The 24,352-nt window shown below is 35.5% G+C and overlaps 1 protein-coding gene across 3 annotated transcripts in view; it reads left to right on the top strand.

Annotated features, from left to right (window-relative positions):
• USP34 (ubiquitin specific peptidase 34) overlaps positions 1–24,352 on the top strand; it is a 240,766-nt gene that overhangs the window by 215,061 nt on the left and 1,353 nt on the right. The window contains exons 68-79 of one of the 3 annotated variants that reach the window (XM_061168547.1): positions 2,736–3,370; positions 5,313–5,470; positions 6,978–7,056; positions 8,638–8,764; positions 9,407–9,514; positions 10,812–10,916; positions 11,032–11,156; positions 12,157–12,280; positions 20,441–20,520; positions 22,888–23,028; positions 23,131–23,274; positions 24,183–24,342. In XM_061168547.1, the coding sequence (XP_061024530.1) occupies positions 2,736–3,370; positions 5,313–5,470; positions 6,978–7,056; positions 8,638–8,764; positions 9,407–9,514; positions 10,812–10,916; positions 11,032–11,156; positions 12,157–12,280; positions 20,441–20,520; positions 22,888–23,028; positions 23,131–23,274; positions 24,183–24,342 (1,986 nt within the window). The remainder of the gene's footprint in view (positions 1–2,735; positions 3,371–5,312; positions 5,471–6,977; positions 7,057–8,637; positions 8,765–9,406; positions 9,515–10,811; positions 10,917–11,031; positions 11,157–12,156; positions 12,281–20,440; positions 20,521–22,887; positions 23,029–23,130; positions 23,275–24,182; positions 24,343–24,352) is intronic. The other 2 variants (XM_061168549.1, XM_061168548.1) reach the window with 2 other exon arrangements.

The raw sequence follows: 24,352 nt of genomic DNA, 5'->3' as shown, positions 1-24,352 counted from the left end.
GTTGGTTCCTTAGTCACAACAAATGTACCATGGCAATAATGTTAACAACAGGGGAAATGGGAGAAGGGTGTATAGGAACTGTGTGTTCTACCTCTTCTAAAATAAAAGGTTTATTAGGGGAAAACATGTTTCAGTGGTGGGTACACATGGATTGGCAATGGTACTCTGCTCATAGGCTTTTTTTTCCTGCCAGTTTAGTTAACCCCACAGTAATGGGATATTTGTAAGAGCTGACACATATGCTGGTTGGTATTTATGTCCTGACTCCTGGCCATAAAACAATTAAAAACTTTTGCTGAACCAAACAAACAAACAAAAAAAAACAAAACAAAAAGAAAAGCTTTTTAGCTAGCTGGTACACCTAACATTCATAGTAGTGCTAAAGAAATAGCATTGTTATACACTGCAGCGACATTGTAAGTTAATATTACCCTTATGAAATGCAGTTTAGCAGTATGTACCAAGATCCTTAAATTTTTTTTCCCTTTTTCAACTCAGTAATGCCATTGCAGGGATTCTGGTATAAGTAAGTCATCCAATATATGAATGTCCAACAGCATTATTTGTAAGTGTGAAAAATTTAAAACTAGATGTTCGGATAGGAAATAAATTGTTATGCATCATTTAAAAATTATAATAGTGAAGACTATAGAAATACGAAAACATGCTTTTGAAATAATGTAACTTGAAATAGAGCCCCAAATATTTAAATAGAATCAGTATAACTCAGTAAGAATTAGGGTAACATGTATAGAAGAAAAGCTACAGAGAAATATTTCTAAATCCTACAAAATAATTTTAAGGAATGACTGTTTAGAATGTTTAGCGAAAAGAAAATGGTGACATGATAGGTGTCTTAAAATAGTTGAGTTGCCATATAGAAATGGACGATTTGTTCTAAGTTCTCTAGACCCAGGAATTTTTAAGTTATAGCAAGGCAGTTTTTAGAAAGATGGTCTGTTCTTCTTCATTGACTTCCCTGTTTGTTCTCAAAGATAAAAATAATTTAAAATTTGTGGGGTTTTTTTCCCTAACAGAACTTACTTTTTATTTAAAAGCAAATAGTTTTTATAGAAATAAGTAGATGGTTAGGTATGTGATAAAGCAAAACAAAATGTTAATTGTAGAATTTATGTGGTAGGTCCATGGGTCGTTATTTAGTAGAATGTTTTCAACCTTTCACAGTGTTCAAAATTTTTTCGAAATAAAATGTTGGAGTAAAAGTATTTAACTTAAACTGAATAATTTTTTTAATCAAATTATTTTCTCAATTGCAGTTTTATACAAAATTGATCAAGATGACACCTACATGCCAAGTTTTTATATTTGAAACACATACCAAATTGAGCCTAACTGAAAACAGGCTAATCAGAGCATTATATAGGTGATGAAATATGTAGAAATGGAGTATTGTGCAAAAATAAAGTTTAATTTGACATAAATCCATAAAAGAGATTACAGTTAATTTTAGAAACCCTAACTGTATTTGCTTTGGCAGTATGATGGAAGTTATCAAATTATAGGTAGAATAGTGGGAGACAGAATTAGTAGGTGTATTGAAAAGGGTTATACTAAGGCATTAGATGCCTTGAGGAGGCTCTGTAGTGAATGTTGTTAGGACGATTAACTCATGAGTCTGACAGTCAAGGTTTGAATTCCAGCTCTGCCACTTGCTGTGGAAAATGGGGTAGTCTTACTGTTTTAAGTCTGAGTAAAAGTGGAGATAATAAAACTAATACCAACTACATAAAGAATGTGTTAAATTTAAGCATTTGATAAATGTTAGCAGTTCTTGTTGTTGTTTGTATGTTACCATTATCATCGTCATCGTCATCATCATCGTTTCTCGAGGTCAAGTCTGGGCTCCCCCTTTTTATCTGTGTGACCTTGGTCTTTGCTTCTCTAAGATTCAGATTTTCCAGTGTATCATCACCTACCTCCAGGATGATTGTGAGGGATTAAATGAGATAATATTTACAAAGTACCTAGCTTAGTGCCTTGCTAACAGTAACTCCTTTTACAGATGGGTTCAACTAATGAGTCATTATCCTCTCAGAATTATACCATAGGCTTAATAACATTTTCCAGGTATGTTGAAGGAAGGGATTCTTTCTTTGCATGCAAGGTTAGCCTAGAAGACTTTCAGAGATTTTCCAAAGTTAATGTTCTATAATTGGCATATATATATATAATCTTTATAATACAAAAGGCTTTTAGATAGATCTCATTCTATCTTTATAATGTAAGTTTACCATTATCTACAAAATAATACTGAATTATTTTGTAATAATTGATAAAGAAGAGGAAAACTAAGACCCTAAATTAATGATTTGACATGTCAGACAGCGTTATGTAGGTCTTCTGGCTCCAAATGCTGTGTTCTTCCTGTTAAACCATATTATTCCCTGAGAAGAAATAAAATGATAAAACAAGTGGGAAAATTCTACATCTTGGGAAAGCTAAACAAAAGAGGTTTAAAACTTTCTGTTTATGCGATTGTTGTCACCACTTAAAAAATAGCAGTGACAGAATGGAAGGCGTCTGTTTTTGTCATTCCTTGGGATATTTCTCTGGTACCAGTGGTAGAGCAGAAAGATATTAAAAGAGATGTTCATGTCCCTTAATTTTTATTCATTTTAATTTTTAAAGGGAAGAGTGACTTTGTGTTTAATGACTGCTCTTCAGTCTATTTTATATCTTGTAAGCATCTGACAGTTTTGTTTTACATTTTATAGCTGCAGCTTATCTTCTGGTGTCCCTTATACCAAGCAATTCATTCCGCCAGATGTTCCGGTCAACAAGGTCTTTGCACATCCCAACCCGTGACCTTCCACTCAGTCCAGACACAACAGTAGTCCTACATCAGGTCTACAACGTGCTCCTTGGTTTGCTCTCAAGAGCCAAACTTTATGTTGATGCTGCTGTTCATGGCACTACAAAGCTAGTGCCCTATTTTAGCTTTATGACTTACTGTTTAATTTCCAAAACTGAGAAGCTGATGTTTTCCACATATTTCATGGATTTGTGGAACCTTTTCCAGCCTAAACTTTCTGAGCCAGCAATAGCCACAAATCACAATAAACAGGCTTTGCTTTCATTTTGGTACAATGTGTGTGCTGACTGTCCAGAGAATATCCGCCTTATTGTTCAGAACCCAGTGGTAACCAAGAACATTGCCTTCAATTACATCCTTGCTGACCATGATGATCAGGATGTGGTGCTTTTTAACCGTGGGATGCTGCCTGCCTACTACGGCATTCTGAGGCTCTGCTGTGAACAGTCTCCTGCATTTACACGACAACTGGCTTCTCACCAGAACATTCAGTGGGCCTTTAAGAATCTTACACCACATGCCAGCCAATACCCTGGAGTGAGTAAAATGATAACTCTTGTATATGTATCCTCAAATTGATTGGAAATACCTGTTTTTCCTGTTGTGGGATGTAGTGACAAAATAAGGGAGTACAGTCTGACTTTAACTGTTCTTTCTTAAAGACTTAAGGTTTATTTTCTTGAATACATGTATAAAATGTTGTTATAAAATTGATAAGTGTGGATAATTTTTCTTAGGTTGATATTGAAATTTTATCTCTAACGGAACTTACCTATGTTAATTTGTGGTTTTGTTAATGAGTCTTTCATATATACCTAATGAAAAAATTCAGCTTTGTGGTACAGTTTTAAGGAACTGAGTATTTACTGTTTAGGTATTATCAACATCTACATGCTATGCTAAGCTGTAAGCTAGACAATATTTTATCTTAGCTGTAGTATTCCCTAGGGTTTTTTTGTTTGTTCACACTACGTTCAAGTGAATGAAATGGCTAAGAGGTGGGCCTATCAGAGTACAAATACATACCATCTAAATCTGATCCCTTTTTCTCTGCAGACTATAGGTTTTATTTTAAATTTTCCCCTCTCCATGTTAGGCTGTCATTCCTGGATATTCCTTTTCATTGTCCTCTTACTCTTTGTTGTAAACTCAAGCTTACACCAAGAGGGTATACATCTGGGAAGGGGGTTGGAAGCAGAGTGCAGAACGCTTTTTCAAGCTGTTGTCAACCCAGAGGCTAAAAACTGCTAATAAGAAAAATTTTTTGCTTATTTTAAGGGGAGTATAGGAGAAGGAAGTTTTTCAAGACATTTTCAAGACATTCAGCATTTACTTAAGAGCTCAACCAAATGACTACAATAAAGGGTATTTTAAGTATTGGTATCCTTGAATTGTGTGCTACACTTCTTTTTCCTGTTGAAGGAAGAAAGGACATTAACTGTCCTTTAGACATAATGTAGTGAATTGTTATTTCTCACCCAGAAAGAATAACCTTATTTCCTGTTAAGAAAGTTAGAATGCCTATAATAAAGGAAAGAAAGTGAGTATATTAAGTACCAAAAGAGGTTCAAAGCCAAGGTTATAAGAATACGGAAGGAGAATGAGAGTCTGCCGAACTTAGAAGGAGTTAGGACAGAATTTATTAAGATTCAGTGGATTTTTCTCTATCTCATTCACATAAATAATCTCCGATTTAGTTACTAAACATGACGTCTATAAGTTAAATATACCTTTGATGAGTGCTGGGTGAGTTAGGATATTTATCCCCTAATGTTGTTAGGCATCAATGAAATGTAACATCTTTATTTTAGAACTTATCAGTTAGAGATTTTTCGTGAAAATGGTGCTTAAATCAATTTTTGCCAGGAAAAATATGAAGGTTGGGGGTTTCAGGTCTTTGATAAGTATGTATTAGAAGAACAGCCCTTTCCTAACATGCCCATGAGTAAATGAGTTTATAAAACCACAGCTAGTGATTTTACTAAAATATTAGTTCCCACATTTCATCCATCTTGAGCTGGATCATCTGTCAGTCTAGAAAGATCATTCCAAATGTTGGCACAAAGGGTTTTCTCAAAAACAGTATTAATTCAGGTGTAATTGAGGGGTGTAAAATCTTTGTGACAAAGTAATAATTTCTCATTTACTATAGAAAAGGGGGGGGCAAAGGATGGGCATACCATCTCTGGAACATACATTTGACATTATAAAACTAGTAATTTAAACAGTTTTAAGACTAAAGTTGAACAAGTTGAATTTACTTGTAGTTTTTAATCTGGAAATTCTATTTTAAGATTATTTTCTTTTAGTGAATAATGTATTACATTTTAAAAATAGAATCCACTGCTAATTTTGTAACTATTCTTGGATGGTACTGCAATCTAACTTAATTTGTGTAATTTTAAGAACTGGCTAATGAGCATAACACTTGGAAATGAGAAGCAGATAGATCATCATAATGCTTATTTGCCCTTTTCAGGCAGTAGAAGAACTATTTAACCTGATGCAGCTGTTCATAGCTCAGAGGCCAGATATGAGAGAAGAAGAATTGGAAGATATTAAACAGTTTAAGAAAACAACCATAAGTTGTTACTTACGTTGCTTAGATGGCCGCTCCTGCTGGACTACTTTAATAAGGTAAAAAAGATATTTTCTGGTGTTTTTTGTTTGTTTTGTTTTTACAAGTGAAGGGATGGGGACCATCATCTTGACATTTAAAGACGAATAATTTAAATTGTTTATAACTGAAAGTTTACCACTTCTTTAGGGTTATTGGGAAAGCATTTAAACCTTTAGACACCTTGGAGGAATTTATATTTTGAGAGTTAATTAGCTACTTTTGAATAGTTTTTATTTTGATTTGGTTTTGGATTATCTATGTGTGTTTTATCAGAATCATAGAATTTTAGGGTTGGAAGGAACCTTAATGTACCATCTTCCACCTAAAGCTTAAATCCTCCTCTCTGTGGCAATTCATTCTAACTTACGTTTGGACAGTTCAGTTCTAGAGGTCTCCAGAAATAGCTTACTCCATCTTTGGATAAGTTTCATTGTTAATATGTTTCTCATTTTAGTTAGCCCAGATCTATCTATCTTTTTTAACTATAGGAATTCGCCAAAATACCAAAATATGATCTTTACAGTTAATTGTTCAGAGCTACAGAAGTTATTGAAGGACTATAAAGGAACTGCTACAAGTTACACTTAATTTCCTTTAACTGTAGAAATTAAGTCTAGGTTAATTTCTGTATATTAAATCTAAGACTTGGGGCTGATGTCTTTTATTAGGCACACATTTTTTGGCAATACTTTCTTGAACACTTTAGTATCTTAAGCTAATCAACCCAAGATAAGGTTATTTAAGATTATCTTCTTCAGAAAACTTTAAAATTTGATTCTTTATTAGTATACAAAATGAAATTAACTGTGCTTTTGCCAGGACTCTTTAAAGGAACTTTTTTAAAATTTTGGCATTAATTTTGAAACACTGTTTTCCCAAGGTTTACTGCTTAAAGCTTATTTTCAAAAGAAGATTTGGAGCTTTCTTGATTATTTTTTTAAAAAATGAAAGAAAACATCTCATTAAAGTAGAAGGATTTCCAGTTGTACTGTATAATAGCAGTTTCGAGTACCTAATAATGAAATAAAGTCGATTAACAAGAGTAATGCAGCTACTTTTGGATGATTATTATATAGACTATTTTCAAGGCCAACATATGTTTTGGGGGTTTTTTTCCCCTCCTGTTGTTCTTCCCAGTAACTAGCTGATGAGTGCTTCAATAATACCAAGTGTATTTTATTGTTACCTGGAACTTAACATAATGTAGAAGATAAACCCATTATAAAAAGAAACATTGTTTCTACTGAAACTTTAAAAATATTCCTGTCGCACCGCTCTTCCACCATTGTGGATAATTAAGAGTTGACCAGTGTAATACTAGTAGACATACCTTTTCTCTAAGTTGCATTGAGAGTTTCTTATTTAATATTATCTTTTATTATATTACTAAGAACTAGATGTAGCTGTCTCTTCTTTGTAGGTAAGAAAGTAGAGAACCTAAATGACAATTTACTTCTGTTTTTTTTATCACCTAAGTGTTCTGTTCAGATTCAGAGTTCTCAAACTGGACTCTGTGTTTTCTAGTGCCTTCAGAATACTATTAGAGTCTGATGAAGACAGACTTCTTGTTGTATTTAATCGAGGGTTGATCCTGATGACTGAGGTAAATACTTTATTGCGTTTTACTATAGATTTATTTCAATTTAATGTTCTCACCCAAACTTCTTGTTTTGTGGATATTTAAAGTTTATTGTAAACTGTTTTACAGGTGTCTGGATTTTAAATATGCAGATCAGTAAATGCTAATTTACATTTCAAGAAGAATTAGGTCATAGTTTTTGGGTGCTGTTTTCTTTTTCCATAGTAATTACATACTTTTCCCCTCAGTTTGTACTTAGAACGCTTGAAATAGACTAGTTTATTAAATTCATTTGTAAGACTAGAAATAGATGAAATCTGTAGGATTTAATTGAGGACACACATAATTTCTCAAGAGTGTGCTTATTTGACACAGTTCCTCATCAGAGGAAGCTAGTGAGATTGTTACAGGTGGTTACAATCAGCTGTTAATTTTTCCCATGATTATTGAACATCCACAACTGTGAGATGATTTTAAGTCCACAGAGGTGCATAGTACCCTTCAGTCTAATAATGGAGGTAGGATGAAAGTACATGCCAAGGGCACCATGAAAATTAAGAGGTAGGATAGTTTTTTCAGTTAATGGTATTATAGAATAGGAATACAACATGTGAAACTGCACTTTGAAGAATTTGTACTTGCAGAGATAAGTGGGAAAACATTTAGATAAATGACTTAATCAGCACAAAGGCAAGAAGGTATTGGTTGTATTCGACAAATACCAAATATTTCTGTTTGGCTAAAACAAAAGTATGTGAAGAGGAGTAGTAAGAATTTCATTCTTTCATTCAACAGATGTTTGAATGTCTACTCTGTGCCAGGCACTGTGCTAGGCACTGGGGATACAGCAGTGAACAAGACAGACATGGTTCCTGTCCTCACAGCTTACAGGTTAAATGCCACACAAGTACATTGTTCAGATTACGTACTGCCACAGATTCTAGGTTATGAATTTTCAGCTGTGAATTGCGAATAGTACATAGGCTATGGGGGACTGATTTGAGAGGATTAGAAAGAAGATGCATTGGTGTAAAATGAAATAGGAAAAAACTAAGGATTTCATTAAGCTAGTACCGTTAAAGGAATCAAAAGATTTAACAAGCCAATATGATTAAAGGAATTCCTACCTTTTGGAGTTCTTTTACCTCTTTCAGACCTACTATTTTGAGTATGACTGACAGCTATTTCACCACTGTCTTTCATAGAAACCCTGGAAAGTTAGTTAAAGCAGTCACCTGTTCTCCCCAGTCTTCCTGTTGTTGCTGCTGCTTTGTAATCTCTAAAGCTTGCAGTCTTAGAGATACGTACTTAGAGCAAACAGTAACCAAAAAAAAAAAAAAAATCAGATTAAACAAATTATTCCTTCAAAGTAAAATGTAAACACAAAATATCACACTGTGAAAGTGAGGACTATTTTGTATTTTAAAAGAGCTGAATGGGAGAATTTGACTTGTAGATAGAAAGCAGATACATTTGCTTTGTGCAGATATGCACACACATAGTCTTAGTCTGAAAACATCTGTCATAGAGGATGAGCAGTACCATTTTGTGGCTCAATAAAGTAAAAGTGAAATGAAGTTTTTCATTTTTTTAAATCACTTGTAGTCTTTCAACACACTGCACATGATGTATCATGAAGCCACAGCTTGCCACGTGACTGGAGACTTAGTAGAACTTCTGTCAATATTCTTTTCAGTTTTGAAGTCTACTCGCCCATATCTTCAGAGAAAAGGTTTGATTAATCCTACTTATTTTTGTTAGTTTAACAATGAAAGAGTGAAGTAAGACTTTTAAACCACATGCCTCAGAGAATTTGTCTTCTTCTCTAATTTATGAACGGAAAACGGGGCTGATGTTAGCTAACCATTAGGAAAATGTTTATCATGACCTCCTGATGTAAAACTGGAATGTTCTCGTCTATTTTCTTTATCTCTGCCTGAAAAATGGGCAAGCATGCTATAAGTGTCAAGATTTAGGAGATTGGAAAATATTTCTAAGCACAGTAACAACATGAGTATTTGTGAAGTTCCTCCGGCTGGAAACTTCCGTGGCTTAGGTTAAATCATTTATTTTCAAGAGAAATAACTATAAAACAAACATCTCTTGTGTCCCTATAAAGTAGTGTGAACTTTGAAATGCATATAAATGCCTAGAAAATGGGGCATATCATCACTTAAAATATGTGCTTTTAAGAAATACAGCAGGTTTAACAATAGTAGCCATCTCATGAAAATAATCACTTAGCTTTCACCAAAGATGTTTATGTAATTAATTTGGATTTCTTAGTGTAAGCATTCTGTAGTTTACAACAGAAAATAATTGTGAGGAAGTTTGATCTCAAATGGCATATTTACATATGCTTTTGTGTTTGCAGATGTGAAACAAGCATTAATCCAGTGGCAGGAGCGAATTGAATTTGCCCATAAACTGTTAACTCTTCTTAATTCCTATAGCCCTCCAGAACTTAGAAATGCCTGTATAGGTAAGTTACTTGGAACATATAGCTGTGTAAAAACCTAGTGGAAGAACATTTTTGTGGGATTGTTTGTGTATATGTAAGATGTAATGTTAGTTCTATAGTTTGGAAGACATTTGTACTTCTTATGTGTGACTTACACTGGCCAGCAGATCCTAAGAAAATCGAGTTCTGTTTCTTAACATATCAATAATTAAGTATGTCATTATAGGCAGGTCACTTTATATATGGGCTTGCTGACCTAAGGTTATCTCTAGATCTCTTACAGCTCTGAAATCTTCTGTTCCTATTTAAACAAGGTAGAATCATGCAGACGTTTACAGATTAGAACTGACATTGTAAAGAGGTGGGGGTGATTATTTCCCTGTGAGTTCTTTTGCCTGAAGATACTTCCTAGTAGCTGTTCTTAGACTCCTGAGTATTTTATATTTTTACTGATTGCATATTTATAATGATAATTTGTGTCTGTTAAAGGGCCCCCTTGTTTTAAATTCATATTGAATTTTTTACTGCCGTAGAAGCCATTTATATAATCTTTAGAGACTATAGCTACATATCTACAATTTCTCAAAATGACATGTATAACTGTCATGTAGAAGCAGGCAGTCTTGGCAGGTGTTGGCCTGATGTTCTGTAGAATTACAGGCCTACACTTCTCCATTAAGAGGGGAAGGGTGTAGGACTTACGTGGCAGTCTAGTGGTTAAGACTCTGTGCTTCCACTGCAGGGGGCACGGGTTCGGTCCCTGGTCAGGGAACCAAGATCCCACAGGCTGTGCAGCGTGGCCAAAAAAAAAAAAAAGAGGGGAGGGCTGCATAGCAGTAACCTCTAATTGCCAGAAACTCCGCCAGTAGCCTGTCATCATGAGCTTTACTCCTATGTAATTACAGGATGAGAATCAGTCCAGCTAGCATCATGAAACATTAAAAGTAGATTAAGGATTCTCAGATCCAAAGAATTTTGAACCTTAGATTTATAAGCTGCTTTGATTGATTTTATGAAGATACATAATCAGTATGCATTAAATATTTCCCTCAGTGTACTTCTCCATGATGCTTCTCTTAATAGTTTTAAACTTTGGTTTCTAAATGATGCCCTATTGTTGTTTAGTAACTCTGCTGATCCAGATTTGATTAAGCATCAGATGGAATTTCTCCCAGAGTTAAGTGCTAAAACAGTTTTAGACTCTAAAACTTTTTAGCTGCCACACTGCAGTCAGTCACCCCAATAGGATTTGTGAGTTTGAAAGTAGCAGGTAACATACTCCAGTTTTTTAATACCCAAATTGTGTTTTCATTTTCAGATGTCCTCAAGGAACTTGTGCTTTTGAGTCCCCATGACTTTCTTCATACTCTGGTTCCATTTCTACAACACAACCATTGTACTTACCATCACAGTAATATACCAAGTATGTATTCATCTAGCACGGTACTGAACATGGTTGGCATTTAATCTTTCTGCACACTGAAACATGGAGATTTATTTTTTCCATTTATTCTTATTGTACACTTTTAATGTCTTAGTGTCTCTTGGACCTTATTTCCCTTGTCGAGAAAATATCAAGCTAATAGGAGGGAAAAGCAATATTCGGCCTCCGCGCCCTGAACTCAATATGTGCCTCTTGCCCACAATGGTGGAAACCAGTAAGGTATGTTGGGATGCCAGGAAAACCATGTTTTTCTAGTACACAGTAATTTGAAATTCCCCTCTGGCAGTTATGAGTATATTAGACTTAAATGATCATTTTGTGGATCCTAAGAAGATTAGACTCATTTGGACTTTTTCCTGCTCTGAAATGTTGGTTGAATATTTGCAAAATCAACAATAAGCACAAGTAGTAAGTTTTTTTCTCCCTCAAAAAATATCCTAACAGTCTCATTAGTATTTGTCACTAGGCTAAATTATAAATGGGTCATATATCTAAATCTGAAAGGTCAAGTTAGGTACTTACTATTGTTTATATTTCGCCATATAATCAATGACTTCTTCTACTGCCCTCTAATTATAATCCTTTGACCTAAGCCTAATTATCACTGATTGATAGATTTATCATCATTTGTAGCCTAATTCTTGTTCTCTAATACTTAACTCTAAAATAATGCTAATTCTAAATTATAGAAGGTACATTGACACAGGATAATTTATCTCAGTTCCAACACTTTTCTAAACAATTTTTCCACTTTATCTTTCCTCACCCCACTTTATTCACATTCTCCCTTGCCCGCTGTCTTTAGATCTTAACTACATTTAAGAAGTTCTTATAAGATAAAATATTTAAAATAATTAACACTGTAGTAACCATTACAGAAATTATTTGGACTCTATTTCAAAAATCAAATTTAATTCACTCTTCTTGATATGTCTATAGAGCTCAAGTGTCACATTTTAAAATCCTACAGTAATTTTACTTTATTAAAGTATATAGAAATAAGGGGTAATTTTAATTGAAGGCATTTGCACACTGAAAATAAACGTGTGACAATTAAGACTTAATAACATTAACAGAAACTTGGAATTTAAAACTAGGTTCTTATAGAATTTAAATATTTAATCAGCTTTTTAGTTAAACTTATTACGTTTGCACAAAATATGCTCTTTAATTTATTATACAATTTAAGTGCAACCATTTTATCATCTTTAACCTTCAGGGCAAAGATGACGTTTATGATCGTATGCTGCTAGACTACTTCTTTTCTTATCATCAATTCATCCATCTATTATGCCGAGTTGCAATCAACTGTGAAAAATTTACTGAAACATTAGTTAAGCTGAGTAAGTATAAAAGATGAGCAGTAAATTCCACTGAATTATTTTAAGCCCCTAGCCATTCAGGAAGGGGAGAAAAAAAATGAGCCAATCCTTTTTTTTCTTTTTTAAAGTGAATGTTTAAAAATATTAATTATTCTCGGGAACATTTTTATGTTTATTAAGAAAACACCAACTTACTGGTTTCCATTGAATAGTTCTTCCCAGAGTTTCAGCTGGCTTATAAAGGAGTGTGGAGTAGGGCTGATCACTTTTGTACATAGAAGCCCAAGTCCTCCTCCATCTGCCCAGCAGAATTTAAAAACAAAAACCAAAAACTGCTCTGCTTAGGGAGGCAGGCTTAGAGATGGACTTCCCCAGCCCTGATCTGAGGGTAAGATGAGATCAGTAGTGCCAGCTGGCAACACCGGGAGCAAGCCGGGTGGACTTGCCAGGGTGAAGCAGAGGTGCATATATGAGTAAATTAGGAGGTAAGTCTCATAAAATAGAGGGGTGAGTGAGAAGGGAAATTTGAAAAGGAAGATATGAGAAATAGAAAATACAATCAGTGAATTATGAAGGGGGGGAAACCTTGAATTATTTTTATGTAATATTGTCTCTCTGAGGATGTGCCTGAGAGCTCTTAGAGGACTGTTCCCTTTGGGTGACTTTTTCCAGCTGATAAGTCTTTAGAAGATAAGTAGCCCTCCAGATGTCCTTTATCTCAGGACCTCCAGAGTTCTCAGGCTCTGAGTGCCCTCTGAATCTGTTGTCTTTAGGGATGGCCCAGGATCCTCTCCAGTGTACTGTAGTTTTGTTTCAGAGCATGGGAAGTGAAATACTCATGGAACCACCACCCAGGTCAAGAAATACGATATTACCGTATCCTAGAAGTTCCCCCTTGTGCTCCTTCTCAATCACAACCCCTTCCTTCCTGTGGAAAAGGTTTTGGTTCACTATAGATAGGGCGAAAGATGTGAACATACCTTAGGTTTTGTTATCCAAGAAGAATGAAGTGGTAACAACTGTCAGGGATAATTCCTCTTCAGAAAAACCATCTTATTGGTAAGTGATTAGAGTGTCTTCAGATTTGAAAGGGTGTTCCTTCCACCGGTTATCATTAGCTAGTTTCATATATATGTGGCTCAAGATTGGGGGGTGGGCGGGTGAGGATATGTTCAGATCGGCCATTTCATGATTATATAATTGGGTTGTGGCACTTGGTAAAAAGCTAAAACCTAGCAGTGGCAATGGTCAAGTGTGGGGAAATATCCAGGAGATCTAGTAACACAGCCTTGCTCCCAGATAAGAAGGAAGACTTATAAAGATGCTGACCTTAAGAAAAGTTCTTAGTAATTGTGTTCATATGATTTATACCAAAAGTTACGTGAGGAGCTATTTTATCTACTTGAACAGCTCTGACCAAGTAATGAATGTTCTACCCTGTGTGGGACTGTCTTCCTCATCAACACAAATACCTAGTTTTGGGGAAATTAAACATGGGGAGGAGGAGGAGGAGGGAAAGAAAGGAAACACACTTAACCATCCATATTAGCTGAATCAACTTACATAATATTTTATGCTCTCATCACTTATACTCAGGAAGCACAGTTGTGCTGGCTCGTGGTGTTTGGTTCTCTACATAAGCACTATTCTTTAGAACTTTCTACCAGGATGGAAATATTCTCCAGCTGCATCACCATCCACAGTATGATAGCCACTGGCCATATGTGAGTGTTGAGAGCTTGAAATATGATTAAGGAAGTGAATTTTTTATTTTAACCAAATTAATTTTAAATAGCCAGATGTGGCTGGTGGCTACTGTATTGCATAGGACAGCTCGAGACATAAACCAAAACCTTAAAAAATTGAGCAGGAAAAAAATTTTTTCATGGCTATATCTTAGTTAATGTAGAAAATTGGACATTATTTTAGATATGAAGTAAAACAAAGACCTAAAAGCAGTGCTTATGCTTCTTACAAATGGAAAAATTATGTCCCAGTGTTTGAAAGTAACTCCCTCTTCTAGCTGAAATGACTGTTTCCAAGGAGAGGCCACTAGGAAAGAGCTTGAGAAAGCAAAGCCCACATTAACGACTGTGATGGGAAGCAGAGAGTTGATAGGGAGTTTTAATTTGTATAGTTTCTTCAAGAAATTATATTTGGCAACAAGAGAGGAAAGGGTAAGTTTAAACTGGTTATGTCCTTAATCATTTGAGTCTTAAGGCTAGGTGGTCCAAGGGCCAGAATATCGTGACTATAGGTAGAACTGTCTCAAGACCTGTATTGGATTGCAAGTCATTCCAGATTTGATGAAAGGTCTTTATGGTAATTCTTACATGGGTAACTGAGTAGATTTTAAGATTTGTTAGGGGGATAAAAAGGAATTACACAACAATTATAGATTAGAATTACAGGGGATAGAGTTGCAGGTCCTAAATAGTAAACAAAGGGAGCGTTGACGTGCTCCTGAAGTGAGGACAGTCAGGCATAGGGTTAGGGGAGACAGAGAAAAAGTGGGAAGAGAATTTAGGGAATGTGAACAGAGCTGCTGACTGCCATGTGAAATACTAGTGTGTCTGAGACCGCAGTATTTTGATATTTAAAAAGAGCCAATTTTTAGCCAGAAAAATTCTGAAAAAGAAGAATAGTGCCAGATCACTGGCACTATTGATTTCCAGAATACTTACTAAAGATAACAGTAATTTTTAAAAAAATTTTTTGGTATTTAATACATAGTTCACAATTCAAAGCAATATCAAAAAGGTATACATCACCGTTGCACTCACAGACATGCCCACCATCAACTTTATTTACTTTTTTGCATAAAAACAGCAAGTATTGGTTTATTTTCTCCCTTTCTTATGTAAATGTCCCCAACTGTGGATTGAAATTTCCACTACAGTCATTGTATTACCATTTTATATAAGGATATTCAGCATCAGGGGCTCCTGGAACCAATCCCCCATGAATACACAGGGAATGACTGTAAACTCTAATGATTAAAACCACACGATGCAGATATGGAAGCACATAAGTAAAACAGTGGAAAAACAGCCCCAAAACAAACATAAGGATACACAAGGATTTGATAGATAACAAAGATGACATATCAGAGTAGTGGAAAATGGGTAGTATTGAGATAATTGGCTAGCTGTCTGGGAAAGGAAAGGCAAGAGTAATATCTTCTTTGCTCCTTAGACCAAAATACATCCTAGGAGGATTAAATATTTAATTGTGAAAAATAAAATCCTAGAAATATTAAAGAAAAAACATAGGATCATATGGATACCACCTTGAGATTTGAAGGACTGTGTTAAGCAGGACACGAAACCCAGAAACAATAAAATAAATTAAAATTTTTGACTACATAAAAATTGAATGTACTACATGTTGAAAATGCCATAAATTGAATTAAAATACATAGAGCTAATGGGGAAAATATTTGCATTCTTAACAGATAAATGGCTAGTAGTACCAATGTACAGAGAGTTCTTAGGATTCAGCAAGATGGTAAAGAACATTAAAAAAAGCAGAGGACATGAACAAGGCAGTACATACACACACACACACGCACACACACACACACACAAAATAAATGTTTGGTAACCATATGAGAAGTTGCCAATCCTTACTAATAAAGCAAACAACAATTATTTCTCTTTTTTTTTTTCCCCCAACTATAAGATGAAGTTTAGATGATACGCATACTTACACAGTTTGGGGAAAGAGGAGATCTTATAATGGGGTCAATTTGGAGAGGCAGTTTAGATTGTTTGTGCCCTTTGCCCCAGCAGTACCAGATCTAGGAATCCACCCTAAATCTACTCATAAAAGTGTACAATAACATACATAGGATGTTTATTTTCAATTGGTTTGTATTGGGTAAAACTGGAAACAACTGAAATGTCTATCAATAGAAGCCTAATTAAGTAAAACATAGTTCATTTGTATTATATAGTCTTTAAAATAAAAAGATAGGAATTGACCTTGCTTCACATGAAAAAAGCAAATTGGAAAATATACAGAATATGACCACATTCTTATAAACAAGGGGAAAAAAATCAGTACATGTAAAAAAAAAAATGGAGGATTATAATCTTAACTGTATAAGGATAAAATTATGGGATGCTTTTATTTTCTAGGTTAAATATCTAGAAGATTTAAATTATTTGTAATGTTCATGCATTGGTTTTATATTTGAGGAAAACAATTTTTTTCAAAACATAGAAAATTGGTACTGCAAACCCTAATTGTACCAAATTTTTTAGGTACCATAGTTCATGTGCAGATTAACAAGATGTTCAAGTAAAATTAAACTAATAACAAATCCCTAGATTTCATCATTTAATTTTCATTTTTAGAGACAAAAGAATATCACCTTTATTATTTGACATTAGTTTTTCTTTGTTTTTTGGGTTTTTTTTTTATTTTTTGACATTAGTTTTTGAAAGTTTTCTTAATGCATCAGTAAGTGAAAGATTTTTTTTAAGATTTTTTGCAAGTAACATGATGTACCTAGAAAATCCATAATCTTCAGAATCTATAATTAAATTAATATAGTTGATAGAAGTAAACAGATTAAAAATTCATATTATAAAAAGCACAGCTCTTGTTCATGTTTCAGCTTTTTGTGATATCAAGGTGGTACTGATTGGAGAAACAACTGGTTAGCTGTTTCCCAAAAGGCTTCTTAGGATGAATATACTTCAAACAACTGCCAATCATTCAGTACAGATAGGAAACCAGCTTTTACCCATCCACCAAGGGCAAATCCATTTATCCTAGGTTATACATGGTAATTACCTTTAATAGACATACATATAATTTAGGGGTTGGTTACCAGTTTGTTAATTTACAAAGAAGAACTGGCACTGGGATCTGAATGTTACATGGTAGGGCCAGCAGATTTTTTTCCAGTAACCTACATGGGAAGCTGAATAAACAATGATAGGTTGCTTAGTGGGTATGAAGTCAGAAATAGGGGAATTAGAAGAATCAGATGTGATATTCTAAGGCCGAAGCTCTCACTTCCCATGGATAATGCTTGGATGGGATAAATACTCCTATAGAAAGCTGGACAAAGAATCGTAACACAATTCAGATAGGAGAAACCCTAACAAGTAAATATACATACGAAATATTTCATCCTCACAGCAATCATCTGAATTACCATTTTACCTACAAAAACAGTTTTTAAAAGATTTTTCTTTTAAAAACACACCCAGCAGCTTCTACAGTATAAGGTGCTTCTGTTGAGGAAACCATATGTTTGGAACAGCTTTTCATTATTGCTTATTAGTTCCTTCATGGGTGGGAACAGGGTGGGGTAAGGACCCTATTGTTAAGGATGCCTGAAGTCACAGGATGAAGAAAGATAAGTGATATAGGAGCCAGGATGTTTTAGGCCTGCTCATCCTGTTTACTGAGGTAAGGCTTGGAATTGTGCCTGCGAATGCTGGTGATTGCATCTCCCTGTGCTTTGCACCCAATAAGTGAGACACCCCAGAAGGTATTGGAGGAGTGTGTGGAATAGGATGGCATTGGCCTCTACCTTAAGTCAACAGAGCCAACATACTCCTTATCCTCAGTGCTTTGTGAAAATGCTGGAAAGAAACTGAAACTTCTACTCTGAAGGGATGGCCTTCCTTCTAAAGGAGGTGCAGCTCAGATAAGGAATAGGTAGGACTGTGAAAGAGGTGTCTTTAGCTCACCATGGGTGGCACAGTGTTTTCCAGAGTGTAGTGTACAAGATGGCCCAGGGAAAATAATTTTCATGTTAATAAATGTGAATAGATCTTACTTATTACAAAAATAAATAACTCGTACATCAAATGCATGATTTTCCTGGATGTTATGTTGCCGAAGACAAGGCTAATGTAGTATTAGCCTCTCTGAGTCAATCTAAAGAACAGTATCAAGTAAACAGTACAGGTGATGGACAGATATGAAAACAGTCACGAAAATGATATATGAAATGACTAAAGTTTGGGGAAACACTGATTATTGAAAAGATTATGGGCTTTAGAATCAGATAAATCTGGGGTAGAAACAACTGTATCACTCACTGGCTTTTGGGATGAAATAGCAGATTATGTGATCTCTCTGAGCCTAATTTCCTCATCCAAAAAAGCGGGCTAAATGAGGAAAACATAAGGCCTTCCAAATTTGATGAGAAAATTAAATGTGATTATCTGACGTACCTAGCACAATAGATGTTAGTATGTTTATTTTGTTCTTCACTTGTAAAATAAAGATATTTGAATCAGAGTATTACCAGAAAACAATCTTGAGATCATAGAAGGCCTCCGTGTTGTTTTGTTTGTTGTGGTAGTGCTAGCTTTTTAGTAGTTGTGGAAAATAGGCATAAAGATTGTTTTACTTTGAGGATAATGTCGGGGGTGGTGGTGGATAAAGTCTAGAGGATCTTAAATTGTAGTATGAAGCCTGCTTTCACATGAGAGGGTTTATGTCAGGGCAGCCCCTAGTTCAGGGGTTGGCAGACTATTTTTGCAGTGGGCTGTGGGCCATATTGCCAACCCCTGCTCCACTTTTATGGGTAATTATGCAGAGACATGGGAACATAGGAACTTTCTTCCCTGTAGCCAACAGTGTTGATGACATGCCCTTGTTTGCTTATGTGTATTGTGATGTTATGATGGGTAAATGCCTCCAATCCAAACCAGATTAGGGTATTAGTTTCCTTGGGTCTTTACAAAGGAATTAATCTTGACAGGAAAATAAAGAAAAATAGGCTTTCCCGCAAAAGAGAGTCTAGGTATCCTTCGATGACGAAATTGGATGACTGATCTGATTTCCCTAAGATTTTCCCAAACCCATGGTCTAATATAGAGGCAAACAATAGCCTGCATGCTGCCTGTTTTTGTACAACCAATGAGCTACCTGCAAGTTAAGAGTTTTTATAATTTTAAATTTTTTAAAAAACTACATTCTGAGTATTTTGTGATATACAGGAAAATTACATGAGATTCAACTTTCAGTTTTCTTAAAGAATGTTTTATTGAAAGACAGCCACACCCATTCATTGCTGTTGTCTGTGGAGTAATTGCAACAGACTTAAACAGCCCGCAAAGTCTAAAATACAGGTACCTGCCAATTTTCAAAAGTTTGCTTTATGCCACTGCACTTTTATGACATACCCACATTAGTACCTCTTTTTGCTAACCAAAAGAAATCCAAAGAGGATTTTTGCTTTAATGGAAAAAGGTAATTGCTTTTTCACTTTATGCTGTTTCAGCTTATGAAAGGTTTCATAATCGGGGGAAACCTGTAATTACTATTTGGCCATCTACCAAAAAGGTTTGCCAACTTCAGGTGTTACTCATAATTTTTTTCTTAACTGGAAGAGGATAACTTGTATTATATTTCTCCTCCATGATTATACTTTCCCTGGGGGGTGGGAGTGTTGGAGGATGGAAAATTTACTTATAACTGACTATGGCATTACAACTTCTGTGCTTTGAGAGAGCTAGAAGGGCAGAGGGTAGGCGAACAAATTTCTTAAGGACATATTTGACATCTGGAATAGTCAAGAAGAGGAAAGGTTGAAACCTTAGACGTTCCAAATAGGATGCTGACATATAGCAGCTAAGTATGATCCACCCGAAAGATCCTGGGGACAAGGCTAGAAGCTGTTAGACTTAGAGCAGAATTTACCTAAATCTACTATAAAGGTAATTCGCTTTATCTTTGGAGAAATGAGATAAAAGAGGAAAGAATGATATGTTTCCTAATTCTTCACATCCTCTGTTTGAACATGCACCCCGCTCCCCCACTGTAGTCTAGGTATTCCATGTAATATGATCTAAATATGCAGAGTGGTACCTTAATCCAAGAAAACTTTGGAGCCACTTGCAGTAACTTTTATTACATTGTCCCAGATAAAGTTCTAATTCTCAAAAAGCAGAATTGGTTTAAGTTGTTGCAGGTCCTTCTGGGAATGAGGTATGGGATATAAATAAAGTCAAAGTGTACTGCACTCTAAAATATTTCACTGGTTAAAACATTGAGATGAATTCTTCCCCTTTAAGTATTTTATGTATTTCTAAAACATAGAAAATATGCAGTTATGACTGGAAATAGCTATAATATTGTACCTGCAGAGTTTAATATCTCAGTAGTGTAATTTATAATTATAACCTATTCTGATTTCTTTTCAAATATTAGGTGTCCTAGTTGCCTATGAAGGCTTGCCACTTCATCTTGCACTGTTCCCCAAACTTTGGACTGAGCTATGCCAGACTCAGGTAAAGAAAATGAGTTTTAGATGACCTGGTCTTTCATCTCTTCCGACCACATGGTCGGTAATTTTAGGAACACTGGGTTGAAAACTGGCTGGAAATTGGGGATGTTTTCGAATCTTGGTAGGTAAAATACTATTAATGGAATTGAAACTATTAAGCAATTGGCATCGAGTTGCCCTTTGAAGTTTTTTATATCTGTAATATTTGTATCACAAAGGGTATTTCAGACAAGCTGTTTATAGTAAAGTTTCTCATTTAAAGGCCAACATAAACAGTTGTAGTAAAAGTCTGAAACAGGGAGATATCAGGGCAAGAAGGCATAAGCCACTTCTTGCGCTCCCTCGCCTCCCCCATCTATTTCTTTTCCCCTCCACCATTCCAAAAGCTCTAGCAGAAACCATTTCAGCATTCTATCCTTTACCTCTCGCTTATCTGTTACCTCAGAGCAGTTTTTTAAGTTTGATGCACTTATTTTCATATCAGCAACCTCATTGAGAACAGAAAACACTGTACCCTTCCTACCTTAAGTCCAAGAGCCAACCCCTTAAAATAAAGTGGGCACCTAAATAATGCTTGTTAAATTGGGGAGGGAGAATGGTGGGGAGAGGGGAAGAAATCAGATTGATCCTAAGGTTTGGCTCATTCCTTGGATCAGGCATAAGGAATCCCCACTCTCTTCAGGCCCTGAAAAAAACTGTTGGTTTCTCGCCTGAGTGCATCTCCCCATTTCCAGAAGATGAGTTGATTAATTCCTTTGGCATAAACCTTTACCCACATTTAGCATATGGAATACTTTTGAGTCTGGTCCAGTCTCCTGCCCAGGCAGTTGTGCTCTGGATATTCTCCTAATGGATGTGTGTCACATGATACTGTAATAGTTGCTTCTCTGCCTCCTTGTCCCAAACCATGAATTCCTCTGAGTCATCTCTATTCCTAAAGAAATTTCATTTTGTTTTCTATACTAGGAATCTTTGATAGGCTAGTATACTTTAATCATATGGTTTAGTACTTAGTAAACATTCAGAAAACAACTTGCTGGTTGACTTTTGAGCTGAGTGGTTTATTCAGTAATTTGCAACAAATCTCTTGCTCCCCCCTCTCCCTGCCCCTTGGCCACTTGCTGCTCTCTTTTCATTCTTCTTGCTTTTTGGTTGCTTTTTTTGGTTTCTGTACTCTGCCACTGCCTATTGCTTCCCTATTGCTTTATCTGCTTCTGCACTGTACTACTCTCTTGACTTTTTTCCCCACAGAATTCATCACCCCCAAAACTTCCCTTAAAGTCAAACCATCTAAGGCTTCTAATGCCCCTACCAGCCCTATAGAAGCATCTGTGCTGTGCAAGAAATATAGGCAGCAGGCAGAGACTACGACCAGTAGAATAAGGCAGGTTTTCCTGACACCAAGGATCTGAAGACCTGGGTGTTGGTCCTACTTGACTCCTAATTTCTTGGGTGACCTTCAGCAGTTTACTTACCACAGTGCTTACTCTAATAAAATTATATGTATATAGATGTACATATTATCTAAACTTTGTCCTATTTTTAAAAATAGTCCATTTTTCTTCCATATAAATGATTATTAAAACACACATATAAATAATCTAGGGAATATATTTACTCAAAGACATACTACTTGTGTTTAAGAGCCATGACCATTTGAAAACAGGAAAACCAAATTTTAGTACAATTTCCATATTTTGGGACCCACTAATTCTCTGTGTGAGATTATTAGGAAAAGAGGTTTGCTGTTTACCTTTGTGATTATTTATGGGGCGGAAGGGTATTTACCAAATTACTATTGTTAATGAGATTATATAGTGAAAGTTTTAACTCAATTTAGGGAGTAAATCTAATTCTTAAAATTTGTCTTTTCTCTGTGGGTCATTTGGTTATCTATTAATTTTCCCTGTAAACATCATCCTATTTGTTAGTCTTATTTGTCCAGTCCTTATTAACTCTTAATGCTAGATAATAAAGCTGCATTTCTTATAAAACATATTTGTTCAATTTTGCCATTCAGACTTTTTACAAGTCTCTTCTTCTGTCACCCATTTAAGTCCAAGTTAGTAATATTTTAATTTATGGGGAGGACAGTTGCTGTGACTGAAAATTTTAGTAGACTGAAGTAAAAGTAGCTTTTCTGGGAATTCCCTGGTGATCCAGTGGTTAGGACTCTGTACTTTCACTGCTGAGGGCCCAGGTCGGGGAACTAAAGATCCCGCAAGCTGCAGCCAAAAAAAAAAAAAAAAAAAAAAAAGTGGCTTTTCCAGTAGGATGTTAAATGACTTCGGATGAATATCATGAGCAGTGTATTTAAGATTTGCAGTTATTTCAGTGCTCAACCAATCAGTGCTTCTTTTCCCCACTTCAGTCGGCTATGTCAAAAAACTGCATCAAGCTTTTGTGTGAAGATCCCGTTTTTGCAGAATATATAAAATGTATCCTAATGGATGAAAGAACTTTCCTGAACAACAACATTGTCTACACATTCATGACACACTTTCTTCTAAAGGTATGTCACAAGTTGGAAACTCAGCGTGTTACTTCCAGTTAGTTAGTATTGTGCTTTCATTGTATTGGTCTTTTGGAGATTTTTCTTAATCATCTTTTTCAGGTTCAAGGTCAGGTGTTTTCTGAAGCAAACTGTGCCAATTTGATCAGCACCCTTATTACAAACTTGATAAATCAGTATCAGAACCTGCAGTCTGATTTCACCAACAGAGTTGAAATTTCCAAAGCAAGTGCTGCTTTAAATGGGGTAAGAACTATGCAAGGGAATAGTCATGTACTTCAGAACTTTCCTTAAATCAACTCTAAATTTGGCCTTCGTATGATTTTACTATATACATAACTTTATTATTCAAACTCTGGAAGTCACATATGATGAAAAAACTAACCAAATAAAAATGTGTTCACTCTGCCTTTTATGTATGTAGCACACACTTTGTTACCTTAGAAGACACATGAGCTAATGTCATTAAATGCTAAGGGCAGTGACCACTAAGGGGAGACATTCCCTTTACTTTCTCACATTTTTTGAAATGTTACCTGTGATGTTTCTGTTAGTGCCTGCGACTCGTAAGTGACTGAAAGTCAGATTAGTAATCTGAATATAAAGCCAGTTAAAACTAGGGAATCGGTTGCCTTCTATAGACTCCCACAAAAGCCATGTCATAGAATAATGAAACACCCTGGAAACATGTGCTTGCACACGTCCAGCAGCAGCCTCCCAAGTAACAAAATGCTTAGACGCCAGAACGGATTACAGAGCTAAGTGAGGAAGACCTTATGACATCCACCAGAAACCAAGTAAAACTGATTCCTAGATTAATGAGGCCTAAATTGCTCATGGATCATTCAGGGTTTGCTTTTAAAATTCCTGTGTAATTTTTTTCCCCCCTTTTCCATTTTCAGAAAACACTATTTGGGTCTTCAGTCGGACTTAATTAGTGGTGTGGTGCATAAAATAATGGTATTAGTGACCTAGAACCAATGAAATATAAATAGTAGTATCATAACACTGGCTTTCTAGTTTTAACATTCTTCTAAAAATACCAGAGGAACCAGGATGGATTCCTGGAAAAGTAAACATGTGCATTTAAACTTTAGTTAACGGTTGTAATGCTGGCTTTGGAATTTGAAGTGTTCCTATCTGGATTTCTGTAGGACTTGCGGGCACTTGCTTTGCTCCTGTCGGTACACACTCCCAAACAATTAAACCCAGCTCTAATTCCTACTCTGCAAGAGCTTTTAAGCAAATGCAGGACTTGTCTGCAGCAGAGAAACTCACTCCAAGAGCAAGAAGCCAAAGAAAGAAAAACTAAAGGTTAGCTTTA

This window comes from Eubalaena glacialis, chromosome 14, assembly GCF_028564815.1.
Source record: "Eubalaena glacialis isolate mEubGla1 chromosome 14, mEubGla1.1.hap2.+ XY, whole genome shotgun sequence".
NCBI classification, from domain to species: Eukaryota; Metazoa; Chordata; class Mammalia; order Artiodactyla; family Balaenidae; genus Eubalaena; species Eubalaena glacialis.
Note: the sequence above shows the minus strand (reverse complement) of the source record. Positions and strands in the feature narration are given on the sequence as shown.